We start from the raw sequence: 14,353 nt of genomic DNA on the forward strand, positions 1-14,353 counted from the left end.
TGACCTCATTTATTTAACGTTTACATTTTTCCGCAGCCATCATGCTGATGTCAAACCAGTCCTTGAACGACACCGACGGAGAGCAGGACACGGAAGAAAAGGAGAGTAAGATGAGGGAGGTGCAGGCCATGCTGAGGGAGATGAGGTACAGGAGCTGCGTGGGACAGAAGAAACTGGCCGACAAGGAGAAAACGGAGGCAGAGAAATGTATGTTTGTTACGTATCCTCTGCAGTATCTTTATCAGTGTTTGTTATGTAGAGTTCTATGTATTTTCATAATATGCTGAAATAAATCACCATCCTTTCCTCCCGTCAGTGTTGGATCGTGTGAACCAGGAGTTTGCAGGTCGTCAGGAGGAAAACAGCAACTTGGTCAAGGCCATCAGAGAACGTCTGGCCCGCTTCCACTCTGACATGATGGACCTCCGAGACGCCCTGAACGAGGCTGTGAACCACACCGCCAGAGCGACAGAGCTCAACAACGCCAACGCGAAAACCCTGGAGGAGAACAAAGTGAGTTTAGAAGAAGAAAACGGGATGAAACGATGGTTTGAAAGGGAGTCTCATATGTTGCTGCTCTGTCTCCATCAGAGGAGGATTGAAGATTTGGTGTTGAAGCAGAAGGAGGTGAACGACCAGCTGAGCATGGCTGAGGATGACGTGGCTCAGGTCAACGATGTGCTCTCCATGCTGCAGGAATCCAAAGAGGTTCGGAAAAACAACAACTCAACAACTTTAGGAGTATAAAGTTTTATCACTGGGGTGGTAACTCTGTTACTCTGTTATTATTTATACTCTTGTAGTTTGTAGTTTATAAATCCCAGTGCTGGACCTCTGGTGGTCGTCTAATTTCCCACCACAGGCCCGAAGAAGGATCATGTTACACACATGTATGATACATGCAGTCTGGAGAAACCTGGGCTCAAACTACCATCCTTCCCCCCTGAGATGCTGCCAGAAAGCAAACAAGGATCATTTAAAATTGAGTTTACATTTCATGTAAAGGACAATATAAAGTGCTTTATATAAAACAAAAGCATGACAGATATTAAGAAATTGTAAAAGGCAGCAACACATAGCAAGAATCACAATAAAATCATAAATTACATTAAAATGATTAAAAGCAAGATAAATTAAAAAGTTACCGTGCAGATTTCATGCATAGGCGCATGAGAAAAGAAATGTTTTTAACCTGGATTTAAAAATGTCTACATTTGGTGAAAGTTTAATCTCCATTGACAGTTTGTTCCACTTGTTTGCAGCATAACAGCTAAATGCTGCTTCTCCATGTTTAGTTTGGACTCTGGTCTGGACTCTGGTCTGGACTAGGTGACCAGAGTCTTTTGATCTAAGAGCTCAGAAGGGTTCCATGGGTTTAAAAGGATTTAAAATCTATTCTGTGACTGACTGGAAACCAGTGTAAAGATTTAAAAACTGGTGTGATGTGTTCAGATCTCTTAGTCCTGGTTAAAACTCTAGCAGCAGCGTTTTGGATGAGCTGCAGATATTTAATGCTCTTTTTAGGAAGTCCTGTTAAAAGACCATTACAGTAATCCAGCCTACTGGAGATGAATGCATGGATGAGTTCCTCTTGGTCTTTCTGGAAGACTAAACTTTTAATTCTGTTGATGTTTCTGAGCTGGTAAAAAGCTTCTTAGTGAAGCTTTGATGTGGCTGCTGAAAGTCAGGTCTGAGTCTATCAACACTCCAAGGTTACAAACTTGGTCAGTGATTTTAAGAGCCCGAGTCTCCAGGTGTTTGCCAATGCTGACCCTCTTCTCTTTGCTACCAAACAGAATAATCTCAGTTTTGTCTTCATTTAATTGTGTAAAATTCTCCTTTATCCAGGTGTTTATTTGCTCCAGACACTGACACAATAAGTCTGTTGGGCTGCTGTCATCTGGTGACAGAGACACATAAAGTTGTGTATCATCTGCATAACTTTGATAATTAATGCTATAGTTCTGTAATATTTTACCCAAAGGGAGCATATACAAGTTGAACAGAAGAGGTCCAAGGACTGACCCCTGGGGGACTCCACAAGTCATGGCCACTCGCTCAGATTCATAGCTGCCGATCGTAACAAAATAACTCTAAAATAGAGTCTAAATAGGACCTGAACCAGTTAAGGACCACTCCAGAAAGTCCAACCAAGTTTTCCAGCCTGTGTAACAGGATTCTGTGATCTACAGTATCAAAGGCAGCACTGAGATCCAGCAGAACCAGGACTGATACTTGACCAGAATCAGTCATTTAACACTTTGACCTGAGCTGTTTTAGTGCTGTGATGAGGTCGGAAACTGGACTGAAATTTATCAAGATTTCCACTTTCATTTAAAAAGTTAACTATCAGTAGGAGATCACTTTCTACTGAGGTAAAAACTGTTTTTAAACAAGTCGGATGGCATCCTGTCCTGAGGGCATGTTGTTAATTTCAAATGCCAATCTGTTTTTTGTAGGATTTTAATAAACAAATACATGTATCAACTGTTTATTTCCTTCCCACACAACTATGCAGCCATTTATCTGCTTTGAATGTAGAAGGATTTTAATAAAGTATGAAGAGTCTCAGGGTCCTGACATATGAAGGAAAACAGCCCGTGAGAATTTTTCTGCAAGTAAGAAAAAAAGAGTGAATTAGGAACATTAGTCTTTATCCTAAAATTGATCAAATAAAATGTATTTATTTGTTTGATAGTTGCTTTAAAGGTCCCATATTATACATAATTCAGTTTCTAAAGGTTTTCTAACAGTCGTAGCCTGTGTATGAGGCTCAAAAGTGAGAAAATTGTCACCTCTCTCATTTGCTTGCGCCACTTTTTAGGAAATTTGTGCTCAAACAGGTGAGTCTGAGATCCTTCCCTTTCTGACCTCACAAAGGGAAATAACCACTGCCCTCAGTAAGGGATAGTGCCATTGACCTGCCCCCCTGGCTAGCTGAGCCTGTCCTCTAAAATCATTGAGCGGATGCCAGCGAAAGCTCATAAACATTTAAAAATTTAGACACAGAAACAGCCCGTTCTCAGTAGAGCTCACACTTTGAAAACAATGTTGTTGGACCTTAAACACCAATATGAAATTGTTGAAAAAAATGTATGAGACTTTTAAATAAAGGTCCCATGTTAATTACATGTTATTATTAATATTATTATTATTATTATTATTATTATTATTATTCATTTTACAAAGCATATTTACTTTTGCAAATTTACTACTTGGGAAACTACATGTACCTTTTAAAAGTAATGTAAGAGAAACATTACCTCAAAAAATCTGACCAAAATAATTCAGCAGTATCATCCGTATCGCAATGGAAATTTCTGCCATTCTTTCTAATAATAACTTAGGAAGTGTTAACAGTATGAAAAATGCTGGTTGAAACACAGGACCCTGAGGAACGCCATTAATTTCTCTGCAGTGTGAGGAAGTCTCATTATTTACAAGAACAAACTAGAATCTATCAGATAAATGACATGATCCAGCCTTAATTAGGCGTCTGTCAGCTTGACTCAAGGTGAAGAATTTTTTTTTAATTTTATAAGCTCTGGTTTTTTTATTTTTGTTCATTTTTTTGGGTTTTAAAGAATGTGTTGTATTCAGTTTATGAGGATTTTTTTGGTACTTCATATTTAGGTCGTTATCTTGTTTCTCAGGATTATGAGCGTTTAGCGGCCCAACTGGACGGAGCCAGGTTACCTTTGGCCAAGAAGGTGGAAACTTTTGCTTCAACTGAGTCTAAGATCCCGCTGGTGGAGGAAGCAGAAAGACATGCAGATCTGCTGGAAACTTTAGCCAAGAACTTATCCAGGTAGGTGACAGTTTTTTAGGCTGGTTTCCCTACAAACAAGATGCAGAAGGTTATTCTTAAACATTTTGTCTTCAGTTTGATTGCAGAGACCAAGAAGAATGGAATTGTAGATGTAACGAAAGCTTACAACAATGTTCTCAACAACATAAAGGAAGCAGAGGAGGCGGCTAAGATGGCTGAGAAAGCTGCCAATGACACATTAGAGGTACAGGGCACACATGCACAGTTTATAACTACATTTTTTTGGCTTCTGATTAATGATTATCTTGTTTTGTTTGTTTTTTTTTTTTAATTTCCTTCCAGAATATTAAGGGCCAGGATCTTGGTCAGGCTGCTAATTCTCTAAAGAACCACAGTGTGGAATTGTATGATGAAGCAGAAAAGCTTAACGATGACCTGAACAGTACGCACCCTTTTCATATCAGTTTTGTACAATTCCAAAAAAGTGAGGATGCTGTGTAAATTTTAAATAAAATAATAATTTACAAATCTCATAAACACACACCATCTTCCCAGTAGAACATAAACAACATATCAGACATTGAAATTGAGACATTTTATCATTTTGTGGAAAAAAAAATAGCTCATTTTGAATCCGATGGCAGCAACACATCTGTAAAAAGTTAGAACAGGAGCAACAAATGGCTGAAAAAATATTTGGCACAAATCAACAGCAACTGGAGGAGCATTTGACAACTAATTAGGTTAACTGGCATCAGGTCAGTAACATGACTGGGTATAAAAGGAGCATTTCGGAGAGGCAGAGTCTCTGAGATGGAAAGATGGACAGAGGTTCTCCAATCTAAAACATCCTGGGTCTAAAAACATTGTGGAACAGTTTCAGGAAGTTGTTCCTCAAGCAACATGAAGACTTTGAATATCCCACCATCTACAGTGTATAATATCATCAAAACATTTACAGAATCTGGTGAAATCTCTGTGCACATGGAGGTTTAAACTGGTTGCTGGTGGTCTTAGAGCCCTCAGGCAGCACTGCATTAAAACCGGACACGATTCTCTACTGGAAACCACTGCATGGACTCAGGAAGACGTCCAGAAACCATTGTCTGTGAACACAGTTCACCCTGAAATCCACAAATACAGTTAAAGCTCCATCATGCAGGGAAGAAGCCAGATGTAAACAGGATCCAGAAACACCTCTGTCTTCTCAGACAGTTATTAAAAGAGGAGGGTATGCTATAATGCTGAACATCACCCTGGAACTACTTTTTACAGACATGTTGCTGCCATCAGATTCACTATCAGCTCATAGTTCCCATGAGATGGTAAAAAGTCTGTTTTTAACATCTGATATGTTGTTTATGTTCTATGGGGAATAAAATATGGGTTGACGAGATTTGCTAATCATTGTATTGTGTTTTATTTACATTTTATACAGCATGTGAAGTTGTATTTAATTTATGATAAAGATGCCACAGCGTCCTGGAAATCTTTATTTTTATCATTTATTTTGCAGCAGTAGCATGCTTTAAGCTTTTTCTTTTTATTGCTGCACAGATCTGAAGCCCCAGCTGGAAGATGCTCAGAAGCGACTGGATCATGCCAAAACCAAAAAACTTCAAGTGATGAAAGATTTGGAAGAAGTTCAGAAAAACCTCAACTTGACTACAAGTACATACATCCAGCATCTTATTAAAAATGTTTCAAAGATGTGGAGAATTTATTCATGTGGTTCACAGTTTCCTTTGTTTTTGTTGAATTTTGTTGGATATTTTCTCTGTGATGAACAGATGTGAGTCAGGAGATTGATGACGTAAAATCCGAAGTTCTTCTAGCAAACGCCACTGCCACCAACATCAACGACAACCTGATTCCCATTAAAGAGCAGCTGGACAAATGGCAGCAGGTCTACGGGGACCTCAACAGTACCAGTGATGACCTGAACGATGCCCTGATGGATGCCAACAACACCGGTAGGAGTTTGTGCTCGTAGCTTGTCTCTGGGACCTGAGCAGTTGTTACTGGTTAACGACATGGTCATCTGCTATTCGTTTAAAAACCTGCAGTTCACAAACTGGATGAAGCTATTCCCACTCTGATGAAGAAGCTGGATGAGCTGCAGAATCACTCCGCCCAGATGGCGAACATCTCCGAGAACATCAACCGCATACGACAGCTGATAAAGGAGGCGCGCAACGCCGCCAGCAAGGTTCGCCCACGCCGTCACAAAAAAGAGAGAGAATGATATGAAGATTAGAAAGAGATGAGACAGGAAAGGATGAGAGATGGAGGTGTGAGAGAGTTGTGGAGGATATGTGATGGAGGTTTGGAGGATATGTGAAGGAGATGTGGAGGAGACGTGATGGAGGTGTGGAGGAGATATGATGGAGATGTGGAGGAGATGTGATGGAGATGTGGAGGAGATGTGATGGAGATGTGAAGGAGGTGTGGAGGAGACGTGAAGGAGGTGTGGAGGAGATATGATGGAGATATGGAGGAGATGTGAAGGGGGTGTGGAGGAGATGTGATGGAGATGTGGAGGAGATGTGAAGGAGATGTGGAGGAGATGTGATGGAGATGTGGAGGAGATATGAAGGAGATGTGATGGAGATGTGGAGGAGACATGATGGAGATGTGGAGGAGATGTGAAGGAGAGGTGATGGAGGTGTGGAGGAGATGTGATGGAGGTGTGGAGGAGATATGATGGAGATGTGGAGGAGATGTGAAGGAGATGTGATGGAGATGTGGAGGAGATGTGAAGGAGGTGTGGAGGAGACGTGAAGGAGATGTGATGGAGATGTGGAGGAGACATGATGGAGATGTGGAGGAGATGTGAAGGAGAGGTGATGGAGGTGTGGAGGAGATGTGATGGAGGTGTGGAGGAGATATGATGGAGGTGTGGAGGAGACATGATGGAGGTGTGGAGGAGACATAATAAAGACATGTAGGGGATGTGATGGAGGTGTGGAGGAGATAAGATGGAGATGTGGAAATGTGAGGAAGATGTGGAGGAGATGTGATGGAGGTGTGGAGGAGATAAGATGGAGATGTGGAAATGTGAGGAAGATGTGGAGGAGATGTGAAGGAGGTGTGGAGGAGATGTGATGGAGATGTGGAGGAGATGTGATGCAGGTGTGGAGGAGATATGATGGAGATGTGATGCAGGTGTGGAGGCGATATGATGGAGATGTGGAGGAGATGTGAAGGAGATGTGGAGGAGACGTGATGTAGATGTGGAGGAGACGTGATGGAGGTGTGGAGGAGACATAATAAAGATATGTAGGGGATGTGATGCAGGTGTGGAGGAGATGTGATGGAGATGTGGAGGAGATGTGAAGGAGGTGTGGAGGAGATGTGATGGAGATGTGGAGGAGATGTGATGCAGGTGTGGAGGAGATATGATGGAGATGTGGAGGAGATGTGATGGAGATGTGGAGGAGATGTGATGCAGGTGTGGAGGAGATATGATGGAGATGTGGAGGAGACGTGATGGAGGTGTGGAGGAGACATAATAAAGATATGTAGGGGATGTGATGCAGGTGTGGAGGAGATGTGATGGAGATGTGGAGGAGATATGATGGAGATGTGGAGGAGATGTGATGGAGATGTGGAGGAGATGTGATGGAGGTGTGGAGGAGATATGATGGAGATGTGGAGGAGATGTGAAGGAGATGTGATGGAGGTGTGGAGGGGATGTGATGGAGATGTGGAGGAGATGTGATGGAGATATGGAGGAGACGTGATGGAGATCTGGAGGAGACATAATAAAGATATGTAGGGGATGTGATGGAGGTGTGGAGGAGATAAGATGGAGATGTGGAAATGTGAGGAAGATGTGGAGGAGATGTGATGGAGGTGTGGAGGAGACATAATAAAGATATGTAGGGGATGTGATGCAGGTGTGGAGGAGATGTGATGGAGATGTGGAGGAGATAAGATGGAGATGTGGAAATGTGAGGAAGATGTGGAGGAGACGTGATGGAGGTGTGGAGGAGACATAATAAAGATATGTAGGGGATGTGATGCAGGTGTGGAGGAGATGTGATGGAGATGTGGAGGAGATATGATGGAGATGTGGAGGAGATGTGATGGAGATGTGGAGGAGATGTGATGGAGGTGTGGAGGAGATATGATGGAGATGTGGAGGAGATGTGAAGGAGATGTGATGGAGGTGTGGAGGGGATGTGATGGAGATGTGGAGGAGATGTGATGGAGATATGGAGGAGACGTGATGGAGATCTGGAGGAGACATAATAAAGATATGTAGGGGATGTGATGGAGGTGTGGAGGAGATAAGATGGAGATGTGGAAATGTGAGGAAGATGTGGAGGAGATGTGATGGAGATGTAGAAAGGTGGTGTGATGGGGGTGTGGAGGAGGTGAAGCCTCCTTGGTCCTTAGTTAATTTGTTGAATTAACTGCACCCCCTGTCTGTCTGTCTCTATCCTCCAGGTGAGCGTTCCGGTGAAGTTCAATGGGAATTCTGGCGTTCAGGTCCGTACTCCTCCTAACCTGGCTGACCTGGCTGCCCGCCTCTCCTTCAAGTTCTACATCTCTCTGCCAGGCGCAGCACGGGTCAAGCGGCAGGACAAACCTACCGAGCAGTTTGTCTTCTACCTCGGCAACAAGGATGTAAGCGTTTCCATGACAACATAAAGGCTCATTTTGTCCTGGATCTCTCCTATTCTTATGATTACTGAACATTTAGTTTTTTTTAGTTTTTGGTACATCCTCTCTTGTTCCTGTGTGTGGTTTTTGGAGTTTACAGTTGCTGTTTCTGTGGAATTTGTAGTCCAGCAAGGAGTTTCTGGGCATGACCCTGGAGGGAAAAAGACTGAATTGGTATTTTAATGTTGGAGGAGAAACTGCTGCTGTTCAGACAGAAGAAGACCTCAAATCTGATGGAAGTTTTAACAACATTGTGATTGAGAGGTAATCCACATAAAAATGATCAATCCAGTTTTCTGAAGTCATTCCTGACGAGCAGTGTAGCTTCCCACAGGTGTGCTTTATACAGTTCTGGTCTCTACAGGATTTATCTGTGTGTGATTGTAGGGTCCTTCAGTATGGTCAGTTGATCCTCACTTATGAACGTGATGGGACCCTGAGAACCATCAAAGCCGAAGTGGAAGCCACAGGTGACAAGGGGCTGCTCAACATCTTACCCAGCGACACTGTCTTCTATGTGGGAGGATACCCATCGTCTTTCAAAGTGAGTTCAGGAAGTTCTGTGTGTTTCTGCTGGGTTGTGTCAGTACTAATCAGAAAAGACAAAGTAGGGTATGCCGTTGAGGCACTATGGCTGCAAATACATTTACATCATTTAAAACCTATCTTAACTGGATGTTGTTATAGACCGCCTTCTGCAAACAGCTATTATCTGGACACTGTATGTGAAGTTGTGGTTTACTCAGGTAATAACCTATCCAACAAGGACATGCTTAAAAAAGTTATGGCACAATTATTTCAACCTGTATTGACCACATTTTCGCTATTACACCAGAACCTTGTACAACAATATCCTCTGTTCCTGTAGGCTGTAGCAACCACAACCTCATTTTAATAAGTAGGAATGTCAAAGTGAAAAAGCCAGGACCAAAAGCAATATGATCATGCAAGCTATTTAATGGCGGAAAATTCATATAGGAATCAAACAATGTTGATTGCTCCAATGTTTTGGCTACAGAAGATCCTGATAATGCTCTGCAGGCCATTGAGAATATTTTTTTACTGTTGGTGAATAAGCACACCCCACTCAGGTTTGTTGTTAGACAACCAGTAAACCGTGGTTAGACAAAGAAATTAAGCAATGTATGAAACTAAGAGATAAAGCAAAGAGAAAAGCTTCACCTAACCAAGATGATTGGAATGAATGCTGTAAATTAAGAAACTGCAACACAACTAAATAGAGATAAAAAGAAGTTATATTACAGGAAGAGAATCAGTATGATAAAAAACAACAAAAGTAAATTACTGGAAACTAATAATGAGACTGAGGGAAGGATTTCAAATTTTACTCCAACTTATTAAAAGGTGGACTTGTAACTAGAACTGAAGAGATAGAAAGTTATTTCAATAATTATTTTATAGGTAAAACTGATGATTATTAATCCCAACCTATCACAAGAAATCTTAGAAAAGGAAATAATGAAAGATGAAACGTTACCTTTAAATTACAAAGTGTAAATATAGATCAAATAGTAAAGGAAACACAAATCAGAACCACCTGGTGTTGATGGCCTTGACAGCATGAAATAATAAATAATCATAAAATGTTTTACCTTTGCCATCTTGCCTCAAAACTTATATTCACCAGAACAAAATTTAGTAAAAAAAAAAAAAAATTCAAGGTTTTACTTTATTGGAATATGTGAGACATGATTTTCCACCTCTCTGAGTTCGGAGTGTAGCATCAGCTTAATGCACAACATCCAACTCGGTCCAGGGTGGAATTAATTTTTCACCAAAACCTAGAATAGGATAGGTAAAGGGAAAACCAGATGACTGGCAAGGATCAGCAACTTGAGGGCTGCGGTCCTGCAGGTTTTAGATGTTTCCCAATTCCTGTACTGGTCTTTTAGGGCTGGATTTCTTGACCCCTGCAGTAAATTCAGCTCTGGCTTGTTCTCCCATCTCAGCTGCAAAGAAATGCAGATATAACAGTGGATCTCAGTAGCTGTGACAAAACGTACCAGGTCAGTAAGTCTGAGATGGATGTCAGGAACATTTAGGACTGAAGGTGAACAGGAAGATTTTTTAAATCCATACAAAATCTAACAGGAAGACAAGCAAGCAAAGGGGTGGTGGGATAATACATTGAACCAGTAATGCGTCTTGCTGCAGCATTTTGACCTAATTGTAGGTGATGCAGACTGATACCTGAGGACAATGCTTGTCCTCAGAAAAAAAATGACAATTTACACAATAGACCTGGATAAGCTGCTGAGAAGTATCATGTAAATAGAGAAGAGAAGGGGACCGAGGACTGAGCCCAGTGGTACACCACAATTCACTGAGCCATTGAGAAGGTAAAATTATTCAGATGGAAAAAGTTATGTAGGATAGACGTGAACAGAATAAGCTGAGAGCGGAATTTTTCATCCAACCCAGGACTCCAAACAACGGAGCAGGATGGAGCTCCAGCCTCCTCCAAACTTACATCTAAAAGCAAAACAAGTTATCTTACGATATCGTCTCAAATCGATCTCTGGCTGCTGAATCAAAGCAAAGTGAAGCTGTGTCATGATATTGTCAGACATTAAATCGATATATGATAAAAATGTCTGCACGCTCCTGCTTATAACCCTTTTTTCACTTTCTCTCCTTTTTTTAGCCGCCTCCTGCACTTGCGTTACCTAATTTTAAGGGCTGTATTGAGCTAGACTCGCTGAACGAGGACGTGCTCAGTCTCTATAACTTTGAACAAACCTTCAACCTGGACACCAAAGTGGACAAACCATGTGGCAGGTCAGTGCAAACATTTCTTTTAATAGACTCCTGAACATTTATTGCCTTTTTCCTGACAGCAAGCTCTGATGTTTTCCGTATTTTCCCACTGTGTGATTCCTAAAACCAGATCCAAGCTGGAGTTGACTCAGTCTTCCAGCTGGGTGAACGACGCCGCTTACTTCGATGGCACCGGCTTTGCTGAGATCACTTTTATGGATAGTCCGGAACAAACGCTGCGATTGGAGCAGGAAGTCAAACTCGTCTCCCAGAATGGAATCCTGCTGCTTCTGCAGAACGGGGTGAAGTTTCATTCAGGACTTTATTTACACAGGGGAAGGTTTGGATGCTGCTTCTCGTTTGGTTTTTTGGGGGTAGATTTTTATTTTGAGGGTCATATATTTTATTTTGTTTGGTCAGTTTGTTCTGGGTTGTTTGTTTTTTTTAGGGTGTGGTATTTGTTTTTGTTTATCTTGCTTTTGTTTGTTAAATTAGATTAATTTTGTTTTCATGGGGTGTTTTGTTTTTGTTTGTGTTTTTTTTTGGGGGGGGGTATTTTGTTGTACAGTTTTTATTTCTTTATTTCTGTTTTTGTTTGTTTTTGTGCAGATTGGGACTTTTTGTTGTTTGGGGAGTTGTTGGTCAGTTTATGGTGGTTTTGTGTTTGTTTTATGTGGGTATGAGTTTTGTTTTTTATTGGGGGTTTGGGTTTTTGGTTTTGTTTATTGATGGGGTTGTGTTTTGTGTTTCTATATCTTTTTTGACTGGAAATTTGGAAATTAACTTAAATTTTTTAAATTTTTCTATATTCATTCATTTATTTTTTTTCAGTTGTTTTTCCTTTTGCTGTTTTTTTTTTTTTTTTAGCTCTAGTTTTTTCGGGGGGGTTGTTTTCTGTCTTGTTTTTTATTTGCTTGGTTAGTTTTTTTATTTTATTTTAGGTTTTTTGTTTCGCTTGGTTAGTTGAGTTTTGTTTTTTGTTTTGTTTAGCAGAATTTTTCTTGTTTCTTTTTTCTCACATTTCTTTGTCTAATTAATTCAGTTCACCACGTTCTTCAAACATTCCTTCATTGTTTAACCCACTTTTCGTCATTGATTTTCACTCTTAATTATTTAGTTTCCAGGACTTCATTTTCTCCAGCTTTTCTGAAATCTGTAAATAAATGTTTGCAACACACCTTTAAGTTAAGTTAATTCATCTATCCATCGGAAGACTTTGAAAAGATTTGGAAAAGACTCTAGAAAACTACCAGCTCTCGTCTAAAGACAAATGTTTAGTTTTAAGTCTCAGCCTAGTCTCAGACTTAGATTGGAGAAAGACTATGAATCACTACTTACACGACTACAACTAGATTCTTTTAGCATTTTTTGTGATATGTTGGACAGTTGATATGGAACAGGGCTGATCTGCCCACAGCAAAGCAAACAAGGGGAAAGTTTCCCTCCAGGATCAATAAGGAATTACACTTCATCATTAAATATGGCTTTGCATCTCCACCAGGTGTTACACCGACTCATCAGCATCTGGATGGATGAATGAGTTTCTATTCTTCGTTCATTTGTCAGATCATTATACTGTAAAACATAAATGATCCACAGTAGACGTTTACTTCTAATAACCATCTACTCCTCTTTCTGGACTTTCCACCGACGATGTTTCATCCCTGTTTGTTGTTTGTTCATTTTTTTGACAGTCGGGATCCTCGTTTCTGCTTTTGTCAGAGCTCATCTATTGGTTGCGACTTGCGATAATATCAAACACGTTTGATATTGTCACAGACCCAAGACTAGGGAAAGACTGACATGAATTAGCACAGATTACCAGCTTAAACCTAACGATGGAGATAATGGGAGCTCGCTGGGACTCCAGTAAGACTCCTAAGATTTACTAAAGACTTCCGTTTTTAGTCTGCGACTCTGAAAATCATTTGGTGTAAGCCCAGCATAAGACAAAGCCATGACATCTGCTAACTTTTCACCAATCTTCTTAGTAACTTAACATATCTGAGTAATGTGATTACCTGTGTTCAGTGTAAGTAGTTAGCAAAGCAGCATTCATTGTTAAATCATATGCGTAATCATTCAAGATTTTTATATGCAGTAAAACATTCTAGCAGAGAAGAATATGTTCCTTTGGTGATGTTGGATGTGCTCATTATTCTTCCACGTCTCCTCCATCAGACTCAGTACCTGTGCATGGCTGTGCATCGAGGGAAACTCAAGGTTTATCACAATCTGGAAGGAAAACAGAGCGAGTTTGATGTGAAAGATTTGCAGATTAGCGACGCAGAAGTCAAAGCTGTGAGTCTGTTCTCTTTATGACCTTTTGTTCTTTTCTAGTTTAATTTAGAGTGTTATTGTAATTATGATAGTTTATTTAGTGCACGCATAGCAAAATACCAAATGGTAAATATAAGAAAAATACAATCATGAATCTTTTTTCTTCATCTTGTTCTCCTCTTTAGCTGGAGATAATCATCCTGCGTAAAACGCCGAAACGCATTGTGGTGAGGAGCAGTCGCAACGCCCTCTGCAACCAGGTGGTCGATTACGAAATCCCTGTTTTTGGCAGAAGCTACTATCTGGGAGGAGTACCACCGAACAAGATGCCGGTGGAGTGCGTGCAACACAGTTTTTTTAAATCCTTACAGCAAAACATAAAAATAAATACATTTGTGAACGCACGTGTGTATTCTGTACAACAGATGTTTTTTTCTTGTTTTAGGTTGAAAACCCTGTTCCCTAAGCAGGGCTCTGTAAAAGCCTGCTTCAGGAATGTGAAGGTGTCCAATACTCACATCGACCTGAAGAGGATGAAGAGCTCTGGAGTCAGTTTCGGCTGTAACAGCGACCTGCTGGTACGATGACACAAGTTCACCACCCAGGTTTTACTCTTAAACTCCCAACAGCTGCACTTAAACACATCATGGTTGTGTGAAACTGAAGGCAAGGCAAATTTATTAGTATAGCACATTTCATGTACAAGACAATTCAAAGTGCTTTACATAAAACATAACAGCAGGGTGCAGAAAGTAATACAAGTGCATTAAAAAAACAAAGATTAAAAGAAATGCAATTAATGAAATAAAAACAGAAGGAAGATGCTGAAATAAAACAGATAAAATGCAAGAAATAAAG

At 40.6% G+C, this 14,353-nt stretch overlaps 1 protein-coding gene across 2 annotated transcripts in view; it reads left to right on the forward strand.

The window, feature by feature from the left end:
- Positions 1 to 14,353, forward strand: part of lama5 (laminin, alpha 5) — a 110,281-nt gene that overhangs the window by 86,251 nt on the left and 9,677 nt on the right. For both annotated transcript variants that reach the window (XM_042002918.1, XM_042002919.1), the window contains exons 52-68: positions 37 to 207; positions 317 to 513; positions 592 to 708; positions 3,654 to 3,808; positions 3,884 to 4,013; positions 4,112 to 4,211; positions 5,327 to 5,440; positions 5,560 to 5,742; positions 5,836 to 5,978; positions 8,222 to 8,401; positions 8,562 to 8,701; positions 8,825 to 8,981; positions 11,103 to 11,236; positions 11,346 to 11,517; positions 13,397 to 13,516; positions 13,681 to 13,832; positions 13,941 to 14,073. In XM_042002918.1, the coding sequence (XP_041858852.1) occupies positions 37 to 207; positions 317 to 513; positions 592 to 708; positions 3,654 to 3,808; positions 3,884 to 4,013; positions 4,112 to 4,211; positions 5,327 to 5,440; positions 5,560 to 5,742; positions 5,836 to 5,978; positions 8,222 to 8,401; positions 8,562 to 8,701; positions 8,825 to 8,981; positions 11,103 to 11,236; positions 11,346 to 11,517; positions 13,397 to 13,516; positions 13,681 to 13,832; positions 13,941 to 14,073 (2,498 nt within the window). The remainder of the gene's footprint in view (positions 1 to 36; positions 208 to 316; positions 514 to 591; positions 709 to 3,653; positions 3,809 to 3,883; positions 4,014 to 4,111; positions 4,212 to 5,326; positions 5,441 to 5,559; positions 5,743 to 5,835; positions 5,979 to 8,221; positions 8,402 to 8,561; positions 8,702 to 8,824; positions 8,982 to 11,102; positions 11,237 to 11,345; positions 11,518 to 13,396; positions 13,517 to 13,680; positions 13,833 to 13,940; positions 14,074 to 14,353) is intronic.

Source organism: Melanotaenia boesemani, chromosome 13 (genome assembly GCF_017639745.1).
Source record: "Melanotaenia boesemani isolate fMelBoe1 chromosome 13, fMelBoe1.pri, whole genome shotgun sequence".
Lineage (NCBI taxonomy): Eukaryota > Metazoa > Chordata > Actinopteri > Atheriniformes > Melanotaeniidae > Melanotaenia > Melanotaenia boesemani.